Below are 24082 nucleotides of genomic sequence, written 5' to 3' on the forward strand. Positions count from 1 at the left end.
GATCAGACAAGAAAAGGAAATAAAAGGCTTCCAAATTGGAATGTAAAAAATAGAACTGTCACTGTTTGCAGATGACATGATAATGTACATGGAAAATCCTATAGACTCCACCAGAAAACTGCTCAACCTAATAAATGAATGCAGCAAAACAGCAGGATACAAAGTCAATATCCACAAATCAAAGGTGCTTCTGTATATCAACCATGAAACAGCAAAGGCAGAAATCAAGAAAAAAAATCCCATTCAATATAGCAAAAACAAAAATAAAATACCTAGGAATAAACCTAACCAAGGAGGTAAAAGACCTGTATGCAGAAAACTACACAGCACTGAAGAAAAAAAAATCAAGAAAGATACAAACAAATGGAAACATATACCATGTTCATAGATTGGAAGAATTAACATCACCAAAATGTCCATACTACCCAAAGCAATTTACAGATTCAATGCAATACCTATTAAAGTACCAATGGTGTATTTCACAGACATAGAACAAACACTTCAAAAATTTATATAGAACCATAAACAACCCTGAATAGCAGCTGCAATTTTGAGAAAGAAGAGCAAAGTAGGAGGGATCACAATACCTGATACCAAAGTGTATTACAAGACCACTGTAATAAAAACAGCCTGGTACTGGCATAAAAGCAGGCACATAGACCAATGGAACAGAATGGAGAGCCCAGAAATAAAACCAAGTCTCTATGGTCAATTAATATTAGACAAAGGGGACAGCAACATAAAATGGCCTAAAAATAACGTCTTCAACAAATGGTGTTGGGAGAACTGGACAGCTATGTGGCAAAAATGAAACTGGAGCACCAACTTACACCATACACCAGAATAAATTCAAGATGGATAAAAGACTTAAATATAAGCCGCGACACCATTAAAGTCCTAGAGGAGAACATTGGCAGGAAAATCTCAGATATTTCACGCAGCAACATTTTTAGTGCTATGTCCCCTAGAGCAAGGGACATAAAGGAAAGAATAAACAAATGGGATCTCATCAAAATGAAAAGCTCTACATAGCTAAAGAAAACAGTGTTAAAATAAAAAGAGAACCACCTGTATGGAAAAACATATTTGCCAGTGATACCTCAGATAAGGGTTTAATCTCTAAAATATATAAAGAACTCACACGACTCCACTCTAAGAAGACAAACAACCTAATTAAAAAGTGGGCAAAGGACTTGAACAGACACTTCTCTAAGGAGGACAAAGGGAGGATCCAGAGACACATGAAAAGATGCTCAATATCTCTAGCTATCAGAGAGATGCAAATTAAAACCACAATGAGATACCACTTTACACCGGCCAGAATGGCCATCATAAGCAATGCAACAAACAATTGTTGGAGAGGTTGTGAAGAAAAGGGGACCCTAGTTCACTGTTGGTGGGATTGTAGACTGATACAACCACTATGGAAAACAGTATGGCATTTTCTAAGAAAACTAGAAATAGATCTGCCTTTTGACCCAGGAATTCCACTGCTAGGATTATAACCTAAGAGCCCCAAAACACCAATCCAAAAGAACCTATGCACCCCAATGTTCATAGCTGCACAATTTACAGTAGCCAAATGCTGGAAGCAACCTTGGTGCCCATCAGTAAAGGAATGAATCAAAAAACTATGGTACATATACACAATGGAATACTATGCAGCAGAAAGAAAAAAGGAGCTCCTACCCCTTGCAACAGCATGGATGGAACTGGAAAGCATCATGCTGAGTGAAATATAAGCCAGGTGGCAAAAGACAAATACCATATGATCTCACCTTTAACAAGAACCTAAACAACAAAACAAGCAAAATATAACCAAAGACACTGAAATGAGAACAGGCTGACAGAGACCAGAGGGGCGAGGGGAGGGAATTTCAGGAGAAAGGGGGAAGAAGGGTTTACAGGAACAAGTATAAAGGACACATGGACAAAAACTAAGGGGGGTGGAAATGGGAGGGAGGTGGGGAGCACTGAGGTAGTGAGCTGGGATGGGAGTAAAAGACAGAAAACTGTACTTGAACAACAATTAAAATGAATTTAAAAAATAAAAGAAAGAGGCAACTATCATTTTCTGGAAGATGTACTTTTCCTTATTTCTCCTTCTAAGTACAACACCAAGCCCTATATATTACACATAAAACAAATATAAGGAGACTATGAAAGGAGAAGAGAGAAAGGCAGACCAGTTAGGGACTTTGGGATCTGAGAAAAGACATGACAATGAGTTCACTGGGATTTCTTTTTTTGTCACATAGAGTCCAGACTTAGTCCTGAAGAAGCTGGCAACCCCATTCCAAAAAAATCCAGCAAAAGGCTGCTCTTTCTAGCCAGAGGACTAAGCAAGGGGCATCCTAGCAAGACAGAAAACCTTTAGTCAATAACCACACTCCAACCAAAGGACAGAAAAAAACTGTTGCTCCAATGCCACACCTACCAGCAAAGGCTGGTTGTGAGCTGAGACTTCCAACCCCATGAGATAGTAGTAAGTTGCCCCAATGCACCAACAAGGGTGATGTCAGAGAGGTCCAAATAGGAAATCAGGAATTTCCCTTCTGCCAGATGGTAATGAGCCCCTCCACTCCCGTGGTGTCAGTGGACTACAATGGCAGTCTGGACTTGACCCTCATCTTGCAGTAACAAAAAGCCCCTTCTCCATCTTAATGGTTAAGTGTCAGAAGAGGCATAGCGGGGAGCCAGGACTTTCACTCCATTGCAGTGCCCATGGAGGCCACGTGGACTCTGCAGGAACTTCCATACCTGACCAGTAGTAACAAGGAGGCCCCTCCACCTCAGATGTTAACAGGGCTCAGTGGAGAACCTGGACTCCCCTCAACCTGGAACCAACAAGGTGGTGAAACCATCCCACTGCCAAAACCATGTCAGCTAAAACCAGCTAAAACTGAAGGCTTAAAAAGATCCAGAATCTCATAACACAGTAAGAAAAAGTATGTTTCAATAGAAAAATCACTCACCATACTTAGAACCACAAAGGTCGCAAACTGAATTAAAAAAAGACAATAACTGCCGATACTGTGATGGCAGAGATATTAGAATTACCTGTCTAAGGCTTTTCAACAGCCTCAATAAAAATGCTTCAATATCAGTTATTAATAATCTTGAAAAAATAGAAAGCATCAATAAATAAATTGAACATGTAAAAGAAATTTAAATAAAATTTTTTAACTGAAAAATTCAATAAACCAAAATTAAAAGCTCAGTGGATGAGCTCAACAGAAGAATGAAGGGGACAGAGCAAAGTCAGTGAATTAGAAGACAAACTATAAAAATGACCCAATAGGATCAAGAGAGAGAAATAAAGTAGGGAAAAAAATGTAGAGGGGTCAGGGACACATGGGAATATAAGAAAAGTGCTAGTATTTCTGTCTTCAGAATCTTGGAAGGAAAAAAGAAAGTAGGGCTGAAAAAAGTACTCTAATTTGGCAAGATACATAAACCTATAGATTAGAAAAGCTGATCAAAACTCAAATGAATAACCCCCCCCAAATCTATAACAAGACAAATAACAATTAAACCTCTGAAAAATAAAGAGAACATAAAAACCTTGACAGTGGTCAGAGAAAACTAGTACCTATAAGAAAAGAACAATTGGAATGACAGAGGAATCAGTAGATGAGTGGATAAAACAACTATGGGACATTACAATGGAATACCACTCAGTCATAAAAAAAAGGAGAAAAATTTTACCCTTTGCAATAGCATGGATGGACCTGGAGAACATTATGCTAAGTGAAATAAGCCAGCCAGAAAAAGACAAATACCATATGCTTTCACTTATATGTAGAATCTAATGAACAAACTAAACTAACAAGCAAAATAGAGACAGACTCATGGATGGAGAACAGGATGGCGGCTATGGGAGCGAGAGGACAGGGGTGCAGGGATGGAACAAAAAAAGGAAAAAGGACTCATGGACATGAACAATAGTGTGGTGATTACAGAGGGGTTGGTATAAGGAGGTTAAATGGTAATGGAAAAAATACAATTAAAAAATTAAAATTTCGAAGAAAAAAGAATGAAAGAACATTTCTCAACTGAAACCATGGAGGCCAGAGGAAGTGGCACAGTATTTTTTAAGTGCTGAAAAAAACACCCAGAATCCTACACCAGCAAAAATATCCTTCAGGAATAAAAGGGAGATGAAAACATTCTCAAATGAAGAAAAACTAAGAGAATTTGTCTCCAGCAGACATACCACAAAAGAATGGCTAAAGGAAGTTCTCTAAACAAAAAGAAAAATGATAGAAGATACCCTGGAAAAGAGGAAGAAAGAAAATGTACAATATGAAAAAATAACACATATTTGGTCTTTTCATCAGGTTTTGTTGGCTCTGGGCAGGGAGTTCGCCACATCCCTGGAATCCCCTAAATGATAAGAATGCCTGTATATGCTAGTGAGATGGCTCCTGGCTGGAGAGGTAGGGGTGACAGGAAACTAGACGCTTCGGAATGGGAACTGTCACCAGAAATGCCTCATCATAATTATAGGGTTGGAACTTTCAGCACCACCTTCTGACCTCCATGAAGGGAAGAAGGACTGAAGATAGCTCAATCACCAATGATTTAATTAACTGTACCTAGCCTATTGAAGCCTCCATAAAAATATCTAAACAAAAGTTTAGAGAGTTTTTGGGTCAGAGACTACACTGAGTTTCTGGAAGAGTAGCACCTCCAGAGAAGGCATGGGAGCTCTTAAGTACCCCCAACCCCCGCAAATATTTTGCTTTATGCTTCTCTTCCACTTGGCTGTTCCTGAGTTGTATCCTTTATAATACACCTGCATATAAATCTACAATTATCTCAGAATGAGAACTTCAATTAAAAAAAGTGAAAAAGAGTCCTGGCTGGTGTGGTTCAGTGGAGTGAGTGCTGGACTGTGAACTGAAATGTCACAGGTTTGATCCCCAGTCAGGGCATGTGCCTGGGTTGCAGGCCAGGTCCTCAGATGAAGATGTGTAAGAGGTAACCAGTCCACGTTTCTCTTGCACATTGTGTTTCTCAAATCCCTCTCTTTCTCCTTCCTATCCCCTCTCCCCTTTTCTCTAAAACTAAACAAATACAATTTTTTAAAAAGTGAAAAAGAAGTGAGAGAGAGGAAATCAAGCCAGAGAATATTCAGGCTGACTGAACAAATGAGAAAACAGGCAACTTGAATCAAAGTACTCTTCTAATCCTTTAGTGGTAAGTGGTAGGTGGGGCTTCATTTCGGTTTTCTCATAGCTGAAATATAAGGACAAAATGCTTCACAGGCTCCTAAGTGCTTTCCCACTATTTATTTTTTCTTCATCTGATTTTCTTCTTTCCTCTGCCTTTAGGATCTTAGCAAGATCCTTGGTAACACAGAGAAATGGGAAGAGGTGCAAGCATATGACAAACCCCTATCCTTCCCTTCTTCCTCTACTATAGGCCCAATCTAAATGACAAAATATATATCCAAAGATGCCAGCTATACAATGGGAGGGAAAAGAAATAAAAGAAGCTAAGAAACAAGAAGGTCAGTGCAAGCAACCCAAGTTGTATCCATCAACAGATGAATGAATAAAAAAATGTGGCATATCCATACAGTGAAATACCACTCAGCAATAAAAAGAACATCCTGACATGTGCTACGACACAGATTAACCCTGAAGACATTATGCTCAAGTGAACTAAGCCAGTGACAAAAGGACAAATAGTATACGATTCCTCTTAAAATGAAGTACCCAGAGTAGTCCAATTCATACAGACAGAAAGTAGTATGGTAGTTGCCAAGGGCTGGGGGAGAAGAGCACTGGGGATTTAGTGTTTAATGGGGACAGAGTTTCAGTGGGGAAGATGAAAAGGTTTTGGAGATGGATGGGGGTGATGGTAGCACAACAGTATGAATGTACTAATATCACTGAACCGTACACTTAAAAATGGTTAAAATGGTAACTTACAAAGGTCTGTCCAGAAAGTATCCAACCATGAACTATGAAAAATAGAGACATTCATTGAAGAAGATACAAGAAACATTGTACATAGGACAATGATGCCTCAGTCCCCTTCAAAGTAGGCATTTAGGAACCTCACATAGTTCTCCCAATCACAATCAGCTGTTCCATTGTATTTCCTGAATCTCACTGATGGTCTGAAATCTCTTGCCTTTCAAAGGTGATTTTACTTGTGGGAAGAGCCAGAAGTCACAGGGTGCCAAATATGGGCTATAGGGGGCTGAGTCACATGGGAAATATGATATTTCACCAAAAAACTGTGCAGTAGACATGATGCATGAGCAGGCACACTGTCATGATGAAGTTACCAATCACCAGTTGCCCATAGCTCTGGCTGTGTTTGTCGTATTGCATCCGTCAACCAATGAAGAACACTGAGGTAGTACTCCTTATTAATTATTTAGCCTGGAGAGGTGTACTTGAGATGGACAACACCTTCCCAATCAAAAAACACAGTAAACATGGTCTTAATCTTGCTGCAACATTGCCATGCCTTTTTTGGGCATGGAGAACCAGGTGATTTCCACTGGGATCATTTCTGGACCATATCTGTAGACCCACAATTCACCTCTGGTTATGACCTTCTTGAAAAAATCTGGTTAATTAGTAGCGGTTTGAATGAAGTCACTGGCAACTGAAGTATGATGTTCCTTCTGCTCTGGTAGCAGAAGCTCTGGAATGAATTTTGCCATGACACCTTTCATGCAGAGATCCTGCATCAAAATCTTAGACACAGTAGTTTTTGGAATCCCCAGATCAGCTTTTAGTTCTCACCCTGTCAGTCACCAATCTTTGTTGACTGCAGCCCATACACATTCAACATTCTCAGGTGTTCTGTTTGTTGCAGGCCTTCCAGAATGTGGGTCACTTTCAAAAGATTCTAGACCATCTTTGAAGCATTTGTGCCACACTTTTATTTGCACTGCACTCATTGCATCAACCCTGAAAGCCTTCTGAATCATTCAAATAGTTTCCACAGAGGAATGTTCAAGCTTAACACAAAATGTGATGCAGATTTATTGCTTTACTCGCTCAGTCATTTTGAATGCAATGGCTACAGAGTACATATGCTCACTGAATGTCCACCACCACAAATGACTAGTACAGTGATGATGTCATTGTTCACACATGCACATTCCAGTCCACGCTCTTGGCTGTCAAGTTATATCCTTGTCATGCAAACTTCTTGTTAAATTAACAATAGCTGGACTTTTTCCGGACAGACCTCATATGTAATATGTGTGTTTTAACACAGTTTTTTTTTGTTTGTTTGTTTTTTTAACACAGTTTTTAAAAAGTAAATTATGAAAAAACATGCTTTTGGGAGGGATGGAATCTTTTCATTGAAGAAAATGTTTGAAATCTAGATAATCAGTTTGAAATCAAAAGTGAAATTCCATTTTCTGAAGACTCAAAGCAGCTTCCTGATAATAGGAAAATGGACACACTGGTGACTGTACACAGTCATAAAAGACGCCCTTACCAGCAAATGTTGGCCGTAATTCTGGATCTGCCTCCCAGCAGTGCTTCATGAGGCTGATGATCTCCTTTGGGCAGTGCTCAATGATGTCCCCCTCATCTGGCCTGTTCCCAGATTTAATGCACATTACCAACTGCTGCTCAGAGATAGCATCTATAAAGCAAAGAGAAGCTTAAGTTTAGACTTTCTTTTAGATCCTGCTCCTCTCAGGCAGGGAGGTGACAGAACTTAGACAATGCCATTAACCTCTCTCTGCTTAGGATATGCTTTTAGTAAAGCAGCCTCGTTGGCACAGGGCAGAATGGTGCTGAGGCAGGGAGCCACACAATTATCTTAATTTCTGTAGATGAAACATAGAATTCACAAGAAAACTGCCTCCTGGCAGAACAAATGGAATATTAATGAGAGTGACTTAAGATGTAGCGTAACATTCAAGAAGTAACAAGAGGCCTGACCAGTGGTGGCTAGTTGGTTGGGCAATGTCCCTCAAAGCAAAATGTTGCCAGTTCAATTCCCAGTCAGGGCACATGACTGGGTTATGGGTTCCATCCCCAGTCAGGGAGTGTACAAGAGGCAACCATTGATCTTTCTCTCTCACATTGACATTTTTCTCCTCTCTTTCTGCCTCCCTACCTCTCTAAAAAATAAATAAATAAAACCTTAAAAAAAAAAGAAAGAAGTATGAGGACCTTTACTAGAAGGTCAGAGAAGGCTTTTTTGAGTGTAGAAAAATAAGGAGTTATCCAAGTAAGGAATGGGGAAAATGGGCTTGGTGGGGATGATTATGGGCTAGGGAAGTAGGATATAAACATACTGGAGATTCCGTAAATCATGATGTATCCCAGAAATTATGTTTGGTATAAGTGAGAATATTGACTAAGAAAGAGAGGGAAGGAATAAGGCTAGAGAAAGAAGCAAAACCCAAATCAGATAGGGCCCTGTATTCCATACTAAGGAATTTAAACTTTATGCTTAAGACCATGGAGAGTCTTGGAGGGATTTTAAACAGATGAGTGAAATGGCCACATTTCCTTTGGGAGGACCAGTTGGGCTGCAGTGTGAATGGTGGGTGCATATGAGGAACCTACAGCAGAAATACAAAGGGTTTGATGAAATAAAGTCTAGTAAGTGATAGAAGTGGATGATTCAAGAATTATCTTGAATTTTATATATACACTTTGAACTTATAGGTTTTGATGTCTGACTGGATGTGGGAGATGAGGAACAAGGCTGTCTGTGATGATGAGTGTTTTTCGTTGGGAAACTCAGCAGATGAATGGTGATGCCATCGCTGAACATAACAAGAGGTGCAAAGCTAAGTGGGCTACAGGGACAGCAGGTAGAAGATGAACTTGTTTGGGGGATGCTGCTTTGGGGTTCCTCTGGTACATGTAATAGATCTAACAGACAAGTGGATCTCTAGGCCAGAGCTAGAGATAAGAGATTTGAGAGGCGCTGGGTAAAGCAGTGGCTGTTAAACCATGGGAGCTAATAATCCCCCAAAGAAGAATGGGTAAGAAAATGTCCATTAGTTTAGGCATTTAACAAACTGAAGAATGACTACTCATGTATCTGTTCTCCTACATGAACCATGTCTGTCTCATCTTTACATTCCCAATTCTGTTTGAAGTACCTATATATGTTCTGAAATAATTCTTGAATGAAGGAGTAAGTGAATACATGAAAGTATGACATGTATGCCTTATAGTACGAAAGGGTAAGTCCTCATAAATATAAGCAAGCAAGCTTTCTTATCCAGGAAGAATCCTGAAATTTTACACTACCTCCCAAGCTTAGATGCATCATCCAAGCTCCTATTTTTCCTGTGACCCTCAATTCCTAAACTGAGATTACTTATTCCATCAAAAAAAAATTTATAGAGCACCTGCTATGTTCCTGGCACTGTAGATAATTGGGAACAGCAGTGAATACACCGGGTGTGGTCCAAGACCCTGGGGAGCTTAGAGTCTAGTGGGTAAGACAGACATTCGATGAACAAACAATTTTAAATTTTAACTGACTTCATTGAAGACCCTTATTTCATTTAACAATTTTGATGAATATACAAATCCCACTCCTTCATAAATGTCTTACTTTCATATGGCTCCTTATTTGCAAATATTGCCCAAAGGACTATGGCAAAGCTGTACACATCTGACTTCTCTGAAGGCCTGGCATTGATGTCATTCAGGTGCTCAGGGGCCATGTAGTGGAGGGTGCCACCGTTTTTCTCAGAGAGACTATTCATTTTTCGCTGCTCATTATGTTCCTCTTTAGTCAGCTTACTCCATGTCTTGAAGGAAGCAACGCCAAGATCAGCTATCTGCAAGTGATTAAACAGAACATTGGGGTTGTTCTGTGAAGGCTACATGCAAATCAGATTTATCTTTAAATTTGGGGCCCATCCAGTAGATGTGAAGCACAGTGAATTTTCCAGAAATGGTCCCACTGGATAGGGTTCAAACAGCTACTTCTGAACACTCATAGAAACTTCGTATTTCCCCAGCCATCTAGTAAATCTTCCCTAAGAAATGTTCATGTGAAATGCTGGTATCTCAATTCTTGCGTAATTTTTAAAAACCCAGGAATTTTGCTGATGGGAGTGGAAGAAAGGAAGCAGAACAGAAGGCATTTCTGACATGAACAACAGAATGCGTGTTCTAATTCCTCATTGACTTGCCTATGTTTTTCATCTATTTCTGGAGGTAGGGGAAAAACAAGTTCTTTTCAGCTGACTTGTATAGCAGACAATGACTAGGTACTGCACCTTCTAATTTCCCAAATGGTGCCCAAAAGCCCATGGATGCAAGTTTCCAAGGATTCCAAAGCCACACTGAGGATAAGGGCTATGGTGCTACTTGTATTGAGTTGGTAGCCTGAACCTAAGAGAAGATGGGCAGGGAAGGAGAAAAACAGACAAAAAGCAGAGAGAAAAACATCAAGGTCAGACACCACACACAAAGAGAAATGGCAGGGGGAAATGACAGACTACAGTTAAGAAGAAATCAAAGGTGACAGCCTCACTTTTGCCTCCAGGAATCCAAGCATTTGGGGATGAATTCTGATATGTGGTTATGTTAAATCCACAGATTTTAAAAGATGTGCTATTAAGATGTGCTATAAAGAAGGAAGCTTCTTTTTAAGATAGGAATAAAAATCCGCCCAGGACTAGAACCAAATGCTAAAGGTAAGATGTTCCAGCAGAGGAGGATGCCTGTGAAAGCAGTCCCAGAGGCCCAACCTCTGGGCTGCTTCCCCTGTCAGATGCTGGTACTTGGATTCCTGCTGCCAGAGCCAGTAAGCTACGATGACCCCCACCTAGTTAAATCTTGGTCTCCTTGAGTGAACAACAAAATCCCTTTCTCTTGCTCCCTTGTTTTCAAAAGGAAACATTAAAAAAATGCAAAATACAGTAAATAAGCACATAAAAACTACAAAATTCATCAAGTGTGTATATTCCTTTTCAATCCTTGGTAGAGCCTTTGGGCACCAACACTACCAGTAAGAAACTGAGCCATGGCTTCCTTTAGAGTCACCGCATACAAAAATGGGTTTACAGTGAAGAATTAAAACTAAAGTTGCCTTAACCTACCATAAGCCTTTAGATTTTAGTTTACAGGTTTACCTTAATGTGAAAGTCGTTGTCAACGAGGATATTTGCAGGCTTTAGGTCCTTGTGTATTACACCTTCTCCATGTAAATAGCACATTCCTTCAATGGTCTCCAGAATTATCCTTCCTTTTACAGAAAGGGGGATACTGATCTAAAACAAGTAACATTAAGTCTATGAAATGGAAAAGTATTCAAACTGGCCAAAGCAACGGTTTCATTACAGAGTAGTGGGATCTGCACCCGACCATACAGTTACCAGGTTCCTTCTACCCCACTCTGCAGAACTGCTGAAGTTGTAAAACAAGCCCCCTTTTAAAAAGAGTTCATCCTATGTGCTAAAAATATTAATGGTCTTTTCCAGTATAAAACTAAAACTTCTGTGACAATATGGTATTATATGAAAATGCCAACTATTAAGCTCCTTGAGAATGAGTCACCATCATCATCATTTAGAATGTATGCTTAGAATGTTGGTGGATGAATAGATAAATATACCAAAACACCCCACCCAAGTCCCAGATATTCTCTATGATATACTAATATAATGTTCTACTATGTACTAAATATGTGAAAAGTATCATGGAAATAAATGTATGAAATAATGTTAAAAGAAAAAAGAATATAAGAGAATGTGCTCACACTGATTAGAAATATGTAAAGATTAGTCTACAAGATAACACAATGTAGTTAATTCTGAAATGAATTTAATACCTATTTTTTGATTTGTTATCAGGTATGTCAGGTCTTTGTAGAGTCTCGGGTCAGGCTTACAATTGTATTGTAGTTATATGAACATCTATGTTAACAGAGAGAATTCCACTTTCTAGTTAGAGTAGTTAAGCATTAGATTTGTTTAACATCGAAAAACACAAACCCTCACTCTGTGTGTGTGCGTATACACAGCCCCCAGTTTAAAAATAGGTTGTTTCCTAAAAATATACAGATATGTTGGTTATTGGTAAACAGAAAAAAATGTAAATCACTGGAGTTAGATTCCCATGTCAACTCCCCAAACCATATCTAACTCATAATGTAGCTGAACGACAGTATCTATGCTGATCACCACCATACAAAAAAAACTGCCAGAGATTTTCCAGTCTTTCATAGTATACCTCTGGTAGATCCCTTTCTCATCTCTCTTTCTGCTTCTCTCCCTCTATTCTCCTGACTTTCTTCTTGAGCCCCAATTCGTGCATCTTATCTTTGCCTGACCCCCAGAAAGCCTACTTAGTTCATGCACCTGATCTAGTTTTGGGGAGAAAGGCAATCTGATCAAATGATACTACAAAGTGTACAAGTGATTATCTCTTATCTTTCCCACAGGTAGTTGTGAGAGATGTCTGTGACTTAAAAGAAGCACTGACACAGCTTCGGCAATTGTGAGGTCAGGGGAGATGGGGAAAAGGGGGCTATCTGCCATAAAGACAGTCTTATCCACCACTCCCACAGGCAAGCTATGCTTCGCGAAACCCCGTTATTTACAGTTTCCCAAAGTTGGCATACTCTCATTCTTTTGCATATGCCATTCTCTCTGCCTGGAACACTTCCTTCCTAATTCTCAACTTCAAAACCTCTGCTTCTCCTTCAGATTTTGGCTCAAGCATCCTTCTTCTGGAATCCTTTCTTATGTGCCCCATGCTAGGGTGTGTGCCTCTCCTCCACTCCCATAGCACATGATGAGGTTGGCTATCAAAACATCGCACACCATTCCCTTACCTATCTGTCCCCTTTACTCGTTTGTATATTTGCCACTGCTTCCTGAACAACTAGCACAAGGTCTTGCTCTTAACAGAAACAAAAACTTTTAAAAATACTTTTCAGTTAACTGGTTTGGTAAACTTTTTCTTTTCCTGTTGTTGGCTTGAATATTGTAGATTTAAGCTATATGTCTCTTAAATGGTATCTGCATGCAATCATTGATATCCCTTCTTTTCTTATAAGCCTTCATAGGATAGCTCCTTTACTCAATCAGTCAATATTTAATTGTTGTTCATTATGCATATACCCCACATCAGACCATGTGCTTCATGAAGACAGGGCCTGTTTCTGAATTGTGGATCTCAGAGTGACTGACAAAAGGGACACAGACACTTGTCTGCGGGGGCTGAGAGAAGGGCAAGATCACTTCCTGAGCAGGGAAAATCAAGGAGGACTTAATGAGGGATTGACCAGAAAGTCCAAAATGTCTAGCAATTCAGAAAAGGATTCTTTTACACCAACAAGCAACCACAGAACATGAGCAATAACCCTAATAGACACGAGCACCCAAGTCACCACACCTGTACCAGGCATGGCAAAGGCCCCCGTACCTCAGCTTTTAGCACGTGCATCAGGTTGCCCTTTTCCATGTACTCCATCACAAGGCAGTAGTTGCCCTCCTCTATAATGATGCCCAGCAGCTTCACCACCCGCTCGTGTCTCAGCCTGTGCATCATCTTGCCCTCCTCCAGGAGGGACTCGTTGTACCTATGGGAGGAGAAGGTGCTGAGTTAGCCCCGCTTCCTTTTGTGTCCCCAACAAATGCGGTTCATGTCTTCAGGGCATCCCACCCCAGGTGCTTTTGTCTCTACTTGTTCATGTGCTGATTTCTGCCAGAACTGACTACAAGCTTACTTATTTACTTTCAGGACATTTTTTAAATTGTTGTTCAAGTGCAGTTGTCTCCATTTCCCCCCCATTACTCCCCGACTACAAGCTTTAGAAGGCAGAGTGTTTTCTCCTTCCCAGTGACTGGCAGTGAGTGTTCAAGAAATGTTAAACTAGCGGGCGAATAAGTGAACATTAAATGAACAGCAGCAATGACACACCTGCCTGAAAAAAGGGCTGTGCTGGACAGTATAATAAAAAAAATGCAGCCTCTCTCATTACCACTCTGGTAAGAACAAAAAGAAGTAAAACAACACTACCTCTTGTTTTAAAAAGAGGGTTCCAGCCCTGGCTGGTGTAGCTCAGTGGATTAAGTGCAGGCCTACGAACCAGAGGATTGAGGTTTGATTCCCAGTCAGGGCACATGCCTGGGTTGCAGGCCAGTTCCCCAGCAGGGGACCCATGAGAGGCAACCATACATTGATATTTCTCTCCCTCTCTCCTTCCTTTCCCCTCTAAAGATAAATAAATAAAATCTTAAGAAAAAAAAGAGGGTTCCTGGAACCACTAATTAGTGAACTACTTTTTCTTTCTTTTCCATACTTAGAACTAGTGCTTACCAAAAGTGCGAAGCAAGTCTATCTCACTGATCCCTCTCATTTCCTTTTCATTGCCTTTCTCATCACCTTTGGTCTCCTTCCCTTTATTTCCTTCCCTTCATTTATTTCTCTTTCATTATTTACCAGCTGTAAACTTTTCATTAACCAGCCTCTGAATCTTTATCGGCCATATAGGGATAACAACCACCTTTCAGGGTTATTTGACATGTATATTCTCAAATAAGCCCGTATATTGACACTCCATGGTCTGCCTCATGCTACAGCCTGTGCCATCCTTTTCCACTGCCCGCTCCTGCATCTCCACAAACACTGTTTCCTACCACCAGCCCGCAATTTGATCCACCACCCTGTTCCCAACTCACTCCATGCACTTTGGCCCTGTGTACACCTTTTTCAGTATCACGAGTCCATGGGATCTGTGGAAACACAAAGACACCTGTCCGAAGCCCCCGCTGTCTAGAGGCTCATTCTCCAGGAAGTCACTAGAATTCATCTTAATGTCATCCAACGACATGTCTGGTTTCCTTCCAAATGCTCCAAATATTCAAAAATACACCACGTTTTTTCACCTCAGAGCTGTTCCCTGTAAAGAAAACAAGAAAACATCTTATGAGTGCAAAAAATTCATTATTCAAAAAATGAGGTGTACCTTTATCTTTTGAGGATAGACTCATAGTCTCTATGATGAACTTTTTTCATATTTCTAAGAATTACAGAAGACCACAATTTTTATTCCTTAGACTTTCATTTCTAGCAACAGAGAGGACTAGAAAATTTTGAAAGCCCTCCTATTACAAAGGACTTACATATGTTGGGAAACATCACACAAACACCCATTCCAATGCACAGCTAGTTTCAGCAGGAAGGACAAACAGCACTGGGACTGAAAACAAACCGGGTGCTGGCCACAGGGCCATGGCCCACATGGAAGCCGCTATGGATTGAATGTTTGTGTTCACCCCCAAATTCATCTGTTGAAGTCCTATCTCCAATGTGGTTGTATTAGGAGGCAGGGCCTTTGGAAGATAGTTATGAAGGTGAAGTCCTCCAGGATGAGATTAGAATCCTTAGAAGACACAGAGTTTTTCTCTCTACCATGTGAGGCTACCATGAGGGGATGTCCAGAGGGTGAGCCCCTGCCACACATGAATCTGCTGGCACCATGATGGTGGACTTCTCAGCTTCTGGAACTGTGACAATTGTCCATTGTTTAAGCCACCCAGTCTGTAATTTGTTATAGCAGCTGACTGATAAGACAGTGGCTCTCTGGGGCACTCCTAACCTTGCCACGCAGAGGTCAGAGTTTAAAGCCCAGACAAGGACAAGAGCTGAGATCAGGAAATGCAAGAAAAGAGGGTTGAAAGAAAGATTCCCCACTTAATGTGGCACTGGTCGATGTGCTACCCTACCCTTCAATGAAAGGATGGACTAGAAAAAAGCAGTCCACTGGTACAGAAACTTGTCTTAGATTGGGTGGGCACAGGGTATAAAAAAAGTCTCTGTAAATTCATAACCATGGGCCTATCCTTAGATAGATTTGAGCTTTGAATCTAGAGGCCTCTTATAGCCAAGATCCCACAAACTAAGAACTTTTACATATAAAGTGATCACAGACTAACGGCATCCCTGGATTTTAAGGCTAAAGCAAACAAAACACAACCAAGCCAGGCCAGACAAAATTCCCAGAAATAAAGAACTAAGTTAACAAGAGCTCCCTTTCTAAAATTATAACACACAAAAGAAAAAGTTCATCATAAACCAGACTCAGTGGACACAACAAAGAGCAATGTTAGGCACCAAAGAACTTCAGGTAATTAAACTGCAGAATAGCCTTACATTAATTATGAACAAAAAAAATTAAAGAATATAAAAGGAACAACACACTATGTCAAAAGAATAGGAAGATATAAAAAGAATGAGAATTTGTACATCAGTGCTATAAAATATACAATGTATACCATCTCAAAAGAGAACTATTTGCTTGCTACATTTTTCCCTGCTTCCATTCATTCAGTTTCCCTACACTGAAATGATGAATAAAAATCCATGGGGTTGCACAATGAGATACTACTACATACCCACCAGAATATTCTAAGTTGAAAAGACTGACACTACCAAATGCTGGCGATGATATGATACAACCAGAATTCTCATACATTGTTGGTGGGAGTATAAATGTGTACAACTACTTTGGGAAAAGGTCTGGCAGTTTCTTATAAAACTAAACACATACCTACAATATAACTCAACAATTCCATATGTCCTAAAAAACTTGTGCAATGTTCACAGCTGATTTATTCATAATAACTCCAAAATGGAGACAGGTGTCCATCAATAAGAGAACGGGTAAAACAAAAAGCAGACACACAAAAAACCCTGTAGTATATTCATACAACAGAATACTACCCAGCGATACAAAGAAATGAACTACTAATAATGCATGCAATAATGTGAGTCACAAAAACAATGTGCTAAGTAAAATAAGGCTTATACAAAAGAACATATACTATATAACTCCATTTATATGAAGTTCAAGAACAGTCAAACTAATCTGTGTTGTTAAAGGAATGCTGGTTGCTTGGGAACAGGGTAAAGATTGAGTGGGATGAAGCATGGGGGAGCTTTCTAGGGGGAAGGTTAAGTTCTAGCATCTCAGCGAGGTGTTAAGGTTATACAGGTATAAGTGTTTGTCAATACTCAGCCAGCAATACTCAAGAATTAAATTTAAAAAAAATTAAATTTTACATCAAAAGAAAAACCTGCCCTGGCTGGCGTAGCTCAGTGGATTGGGCGCGGGCCTGTGAACCAGAGTATCACGGCTCGATTCCCAGTCAGGGCACATGCCTGGGTTGCAGGCCAGTTCCCAGCAGGGGACACATGAGAGGCAACCATACATTGATATTTCTCTCCTACTCTTTCTCCTTCCCTTCCCCTCTCTCGAAAAATAAATAAATAAAATATTAAAAAAAAAAAAGAAAAACCTGTAAACATACTGAACTCCAGTTAGTGATATGCATGCTGAAATATTTAGGGGAAGTATACTGCTATCTCCGATCTACTTTGCAGACAGACTGGTGAATAGAGAAAGGGATAAGTGATGGGTGGTCATCTGATAAAGAAAGCAGCATAAAATAGCATAGAAGGTGGATGGATATATGTGAGTTCACTGTAAAAACTTTTTAACTTTGCACTTTGAAAATTTTAATAATAAAATGTTGGGGGGAGTTTTAAAAAATAAAAGTACTTGGGAAAGTCTCTGAAAATGCCTAGGATGACAGCAGTCTGAGCAGTCGGGCTCAGGTAACCAATGTTCACCTTGTACAAAGGCTGTGGTGGGCCCTGCCACCTTGACCATGGGCACCTATGGGAACAGGCCCTCTTTCTCTTGAATGAGCTCTAGCCCTATAATTTATTAGCCTTGTGACTTGGGTACTTTACAGAAGCCTCAATTTTCTCATTTTTGAAAGGAAATGATGACTGCCTCAGTGGACCAGTAAGTATTATATGAAAAAAAAAATACTTGAAAACTCATTTGTTGCCTGTTTTATGGCTCTGGCTACGGTTGGCCCAGCTACCTACATTCATCCACATTTACTAGACTTTGAGTGGCAAGGTGCAGCTGGGATGACTCTGCTCAACAGTTCTCCTGACTAATCCTCGTGAGAATGAGTGGGGATGGAGGGTGTAAAACTAAAACATATTTTAGCATTTGTTTTAGGCCTCCTTTTCCATTTCCTACAGATTCTCTGCAGCATGCAAAACCCATCTTATGAGGGTAATTTACCCCACGCTCCCCTTGCAACCTCTTTAGGGTGCACTCTCCTGGACACATGCTGCTCATCCTTTGGCATATTTTCAGGGAAGCCATCCTAAGTCTTTCCATTAGACATTCACAGCACACTTGAAACAGTTAAGTCGGCTTAAAAAAATTGGGAATTTTTAAAAATTAAGCTCACAGAAGGCAGGAAACTCTTAAACATGGTCTCCAGTGCCTAGCACACAGCCTGACACATGGTAGTTGATCATTAAATGAACTTTTTAAAGAACTATTTGATTGTCCCAAAATGAAGGACACAGTTAAATAAATTATAGCATATTCATAAAATGGAATATATAGCCATTCAAAATTGTAGTCTGTAAGTTACATATACATATGTGCAAAAAAATGACATAGTAAAAGATACCAAAATGTTAGCAAGGATGATTTTTACTTTCTTCTTTACACTTTTATTAGATTTCACACATTTTCTGTAATAAACACAGTACATTTATAATAAAATTTATTTAAAAATATTTAAATCCTCATTTAAGGATGTTTATTGATTTTATTTGCATTTTTAAATATATTATTGAATATGCTATTACAGTAGTCCCACTTATTTTCTCCCCTTTTTTCCCCTCTGCTCTATACCCCCTGCTCCCACTTGCATTCCCCCACCTTAGTTCATGTCCGTGGGTCATACATGTAAGTTCTTTGGCTTCCCCATTTCCTATACTGTTTTTAACTTCCCCCTGTCTATTTTGTGCCCATCTATTATGCTTCTTATTCTCTGTACATTTTTCCCCCATTCTCCCCTTTCTCTCCCCAATGATAACTCTCCAGATGATCTCCATTTCTGTGATTCTGTTCCTGTTCTAGTTGTTTGCATAGTTTTTGTGTTTTAGGTTCAGATGTTAATAATTGTGTGTTTATTGTCATTTTACTATTCATAGTTTTTGATCCTCTTCTATTTCTTTTTTTAAAATATTTTATTATTTATTTATCTTTAGAGGGGCGGGGGAGAAGGAGAGAGGGAGAGAAACATCAATGTATGGTTGCCTTTTGTGCGTCCCCTGCTGGGAACTGGCCTGCAGGGAACCGGCCTGCAACCCAGGCATGTGCCCTGACTGGGAATCGAACCGCAATCGTGCGGTTCGCAGGCCCGCGCTCAATCCACTGAGCTACACCAGCCAGGGCTGATCCTCTTCTATTTCTTAGATAAGTACCTTTAACATTTCATATAATAAGGGCTTGATGATGATGAACTCCTTTAACTTGACCTTATCTGGGAAACGCTTTACCTGCCCTTCCATTCTAAATGAAAGCTTTGCTGGATAGAGTTACTTTGGATGCAGGTCCTCGCCTTTCATGATTTGGAATACTTCTTTCCAACCCCTCCTTGCCTGTAAGATTTGAGAAATCAGCTGATAGTTTTATGGGAACCCCCTTGTAGGTAACTGTCTCCTTTTCTCTTTCGGCTTTTAAGATTCTCTCCCAATCTTTAATCTTGGCTAATGTAGTTATGATGTGCCTTGGTGTGTGCTTCCTTGGGTCCAACTTCTCTGGGACTCTCTGAGCTTCCTGGACTTCTTAGAAGTCTATCTCCTTTTTAGATTGGGGAAGTTCTCCTTCATTATTTTTACAAATAGCTTCCTCTTCTCCTTCTAGCACCCTATGATTCAGATGTTGGAATGTTTAAAGTTGTCCCAGAGGTTCCTAAGCCTCTCTCAAGGATGTTCATTGATTTTAGAGAAAGGGACGGGGAGAAAGCAAACCAAAACCTTTGGTGCATCGGATGATGTTCCAACCAAATGAGCCACCCAGGCAAGGCTAAAATTTATTTTTTAAAGGAAATAATTCTTTCACTAATAAGTTCTTTACTCTTAAGAATCAAATTAGAGATGCTGATAAAGATTATGTACATACAATGTAGTTCCCAGTAATGTTTCCAAGAGTAAAAAACCATATAGAACAATTTACACATCCAGAGGAAAGTAAGTTTTGGCCCATCCAGGTTTCAGAAATGATGCTATATGTGAATGTTTAGAAACATTTAAAAATAATCACAGAATGAAGAAACAGAAGGAATTACAACTATGCTCTGAAATATGCCCATTTGGGTATAAAACTTCAATTTTATGAGTTATATTTAGTATCTCTCCTTCCATCCAGGTTTTGCCCCCTCAAATTTGCCAAGTCAACTAAGATTTAAAGTGCCTTCAGCAAGCATGATAGAACTCAGGTGGCCTCCAGGTGGGTCTGCTGCACTTTAGGAGGTTGGTTCCCATCCCAAGTCAATTCTCCTTATAGTCTTGCAGTTTGCTGGTTTAGTCTAGTCTTTCTTAATCTTATGAATCTTTTCCATTGTTTCGAATGATTTTTGTTTTTACTCTTTTTCCCCATGAAAAATTCAACTTTATAACCACTGAATATCTTACAAAGGTCTTGTGAATCTACACAGGTAGAAACCACATTATAGAGCCTGTTACACAGTAATCAATGAAAGCACACTGGCCTATTATACCATGTAATAACACCTAATTTCAACTAATTGTGTCCACTTCAATGGGATAAATGGATATTAATTCAGAGACACAGAGAAGCAAATCCCACCCCCCCAAACTGACCAAAAATTCCAAGAAATTCCCCAAATTAATCTATAAGGCAGAGTGAGCCTATATATCGAAATATTCAGATCTATATCAAAATATGTTTGTCAATTATACTTGAATAAAACTGAGGAAAATACAAATAAATAATACCCTCCAAATAGGCAGGATTAATTTATGATATGAACAGTCAGAGCAGTGGTTACTGCTAAGGTGGGAGACAGGAGGCAGTGAATACGAGGAGGCATGCGGGTGGGTTTCAGGAGTGAGAGCAATGTTCTAATTCTTAATCTGGGTAATGTTTACTTTGTGATACTACATAGAGCTGTACAGTCATGATCTGTGTACTTTTCTCTATATGTTACACATAAATAAAAAAATTTTTAAAGGATTTAAAAATATTCACATTTATCTTTCACAGGGGAATTTTTTTCAATTCAATGATGACCATAATGAGCCTGACAAAAATGTCGGTTTCCTGCCTATTTTTTAATTACCACCTGCCCCTTTTCCCTGCTACAGGATTCTGATTTTACTCATGTATCTAACGTGGACTTCTCTCAAGTTTTTTTGATTATACAACTTGATGCTTTTGTTTACACAGCTTGATAAAGAAGAGCTCTGAGCAAGAAAGAGCCAAATGATGAATAAGAGACAAGACTGAGTTTAACTGCATTATCTTGTACATTAGCATGTTATGATCCCGTGAAGTTTCAGTCTCATCATTGAAACTTACAAATGAAGTAACTAAAATTTGGAGTTAAATGATTCACCTAAAGTGGCAGATCCTGGAAGAAACCTTTGACTCTTCACTCAAACTTCCACTATTAATTCACCAACACGTGCTACTTTGCGTATATAGCAAACAACAATCTGTTTTTGTTAAAATCATATACAAAGACCTAATCTGATAGTCCTGCTCACCTATCTTAAATGAGTATGCTACAATCAGACACATGGGGAATGTACAGCCTAAATTTTAAAAACATGAAAATATATGGTTCAAAATCAATATTCTAAGGTTAACACAATAATTTTTGCCAGATTGTAATATCCAACCAAAGCATGGAAAGGTATATTTTTCAAATTCCCAGATCATATTGGTGGTATTAACATGTTATGGATTAATAAGCCCAAATAAATAAATAAGCCCAAATAAGCTACCATTTTGGAAGCTGGTATTTTAAGAATTTTTATCAATTTCACTCTGACTGGTGTGGGCCAGTGGATTTGGCATTCTCCCTCTAAAAGCAAGGTCACCAGTTAAATTCCAGGTCAGGGCACATGCCTAGGTTGTGAGCCAAGTCCTTAGTTAGGGGCATGTGAGAGGCAAAGTGATCAATGTTTTCTCTTACACATCAATGTTTCTCTCCCTCTCTTTCTCTCTCCCTTCCCTCTCTCTATAAATAAGTATTTTTAAAAGAGTTTTTATTAATTCCTATTAATATTTACAATGCTGAAAGTAGAATATACCTCTAGTGGTCAAATAGTGCAGACTGAGGAATATGAAAATTAATCTTTATTGCTGTATTACTAGTAACAATAATGCAATGCCCTAAATTTTAAAGGCTTAGTCTTCACTTTTTGTTTAGAAGAGCTGCAGTTTTCCACATTTCTATGACCACAATTTCCTCCTTACTCTACCAACAACCAGATGGTTACAAAACACAAATCAAGTACTATTAAGCCACTCTACATTCCAAAGTTCACTCTGAGCCTTGATTTCTTCAAGTGTAAAACAGGGAAGAAAAGACTTCCCCAAAGTTGGTAGAGTATAAGTCTTAGGCTTTGTCCAAAATAAACAAGAGTTCTCAGCAAGGAAGAGACAAAACATCAAGATAGAAATAAATGAACACCCCTGCCCCCCCCCCACACACAAACACACACTCACTCCTTGTGGGGTTTTGGCAAATGCTTAGAAGGATGGAGCTAATTATACTCTTCCAAAATCCTTAAGAGATTCTGTAGCACTTCATAAAAGCAAATGCCACTGACCACTGAAGAAGCCTGCTAGGGTTATGACATTTGTCCATTTGTCAGTGTGGCTGTTGACCCTTCTTTCTCATTTGCTCGTACACGTCTAAGATTACGTGGAAATGCTTTTGATTGTTTGCAACCCCTGCAGCCCCAAATGCCACAAAGTGGTCCTTTTAAGGGTTGGTTAGGAGTCCCAGCCATACACCTACTAACCCTATTATTGCAACATCAGACACGAGTGTAACTTACTCAAACGGCAGTGAAAGCCCACCATTCCTAACAAAATAACAAAAACGAAGGGTGTATTCCAACTTCACACCGCTACAGTGGCCCCCAGGACAGGTATCCATTCGCCTTTGTACGGATTTACACCTAAAGGTCTGACCACGGGAGAGCGGCAGAGCCTTGGACAGTTATACATTCTGCGCCGACTTCCGGGTACTCTGGCGGAGGTTTCTAACACGAGATACTAGTTCCTCTTTCCATTCGTCCTCCCGGCTCGCTTTGAAACAGAGTAAAGCCAGGGTCCTTTGACTGAAAGATCTCTAGGATTTTAAGACTGAGTATAAGGTCCAACAGCTAGTCCTCCCGGGCAGAAAGGACCCAGGAGGGGCGATCCGACCCTCCACCCAGTTCCCAAGCACTGCTTTCTCAGTTCACTCAGTGGATCTTCAGGGAAATCCGCGGGCCCCGCCCACCACATGACTGGCCACGCCCCTCCGGAATCAGAGCACACAGTCTCCGCCCTGCGCCCCCAACGTCGGCTCGGAAGCCCCGCCCCCGCCTGTAAGCTTGGTCCCGAAAACTTGGCCGGAGTAGTTACTGTCTCCGCGCAGACGCAACAAGGAGTTATTTACTTTCGTTTCTGCGGCAAACTTCCTCAGGTTCGGTTGAGGAAAAAACAGCAGTGGAGATCAGGAATTACTCTGACTTCGCGGTAGCCTCTTAGGGGCAGAATGGAGAAGGAGGCCTGGGCCTGACGAAGAGTCAAAAGGGACAGAGCTACCCTGGCTTGAGGAAACCGGACCGCATTGGCCGCCCCGCCCCATGCTCACCTCGCCCGGCTTTTCGGGATCCGCCGCGCTACGCGCATCCAGACGCTTTTTCTGCGCTCCCTGGCCTTAGTGGAACAGTGCACTTGGTACTTGGAGGTGCGGGTCGGAACCGCTGCGCTGGGGAGGTCGGCTCCGGTGTGCGCGCCCACAGTGCGTCGAGAGAGTGAGCTCAGGACTGGGCGAGCCGCGGGGCGTGGACTCCTCGCTCTGCCTCCACCCCCTGCCCCTGCGGAGGAGGACTGAGAGAGCGCCCGTCCCTCGTCCGAAGGGACCCTGTATCCCGAGGTCTGTCTGCCAAAGAGTCCTGGCTTTACTCTGTTTGAAAGAGCGTTGGGAGATTAAAAGGAAAGCGAAAATGTTACCTAGTCATAGAAACCTCCACGAGGAAAA

At 40.3% G+C, this 24082-nt stretch overlaps 1 protein-coding gene across 2 annotated transcripts in view; it reads right to left on the minus strand.

The window, feature by feature from the left end:
- The window catches only part of RIPK1 (receptor interacting serine/threonine kinase 1), a 45682-nt gene extending 21803 nt beyond the window's left edge, over positions 1–23879 (minus strand). Inside the window, exons 1-6 of one of the 2 annotated variants that reach the window (XM_037148745.2) lie at positions 23693–23879; positions 14654–14874; positions 13395–13551; positions 11099–11236; positions 9568–9796; positions 7477–7626 (exon numbers count right to left, since the gene is read on the minus strand). In XM_037148745.2, the coding sequence (XP_037004640.2) occupies positions 7477–7626; positions 9568–9796; positions 11099–11236; positions 13395–13551; positions 14654–14805 (826 nt within the window). In that variant the 5' untranslated portion in view covers positions 14806–14874; positions 23693–23879. The remainder of the gene's footprint in view (positions 1–7476; positions 7627–9567; positions 9797–11098; positions 11237–13394; positions 13552–14653; positions 14875–23692) is intronic. The other variant, XM_037148746.2, reaches the window with a different exon arrangement.
- Positions 23880–24082: the final 203 nt, after the last annotated feature.

This window comes from Artibeus jamaicensis, unplaced genomic scaffold (genome assembly GCF_021234435.1).
Source record: "Artibeus jamaicensis isolate MK-2021 breed Jamaican fruit bat unplaced genomic scaffold, CSHL_Jam_final contig_335, whole genome shotgun sequence".
Taxonomy (NCBI): domain Eukaryota; kingdom Metazoa; phylum Chordata; class Mammalia; order Chiroptera; family Phyllostomidae; genus Artibeus; species Artibeus jamaicensis.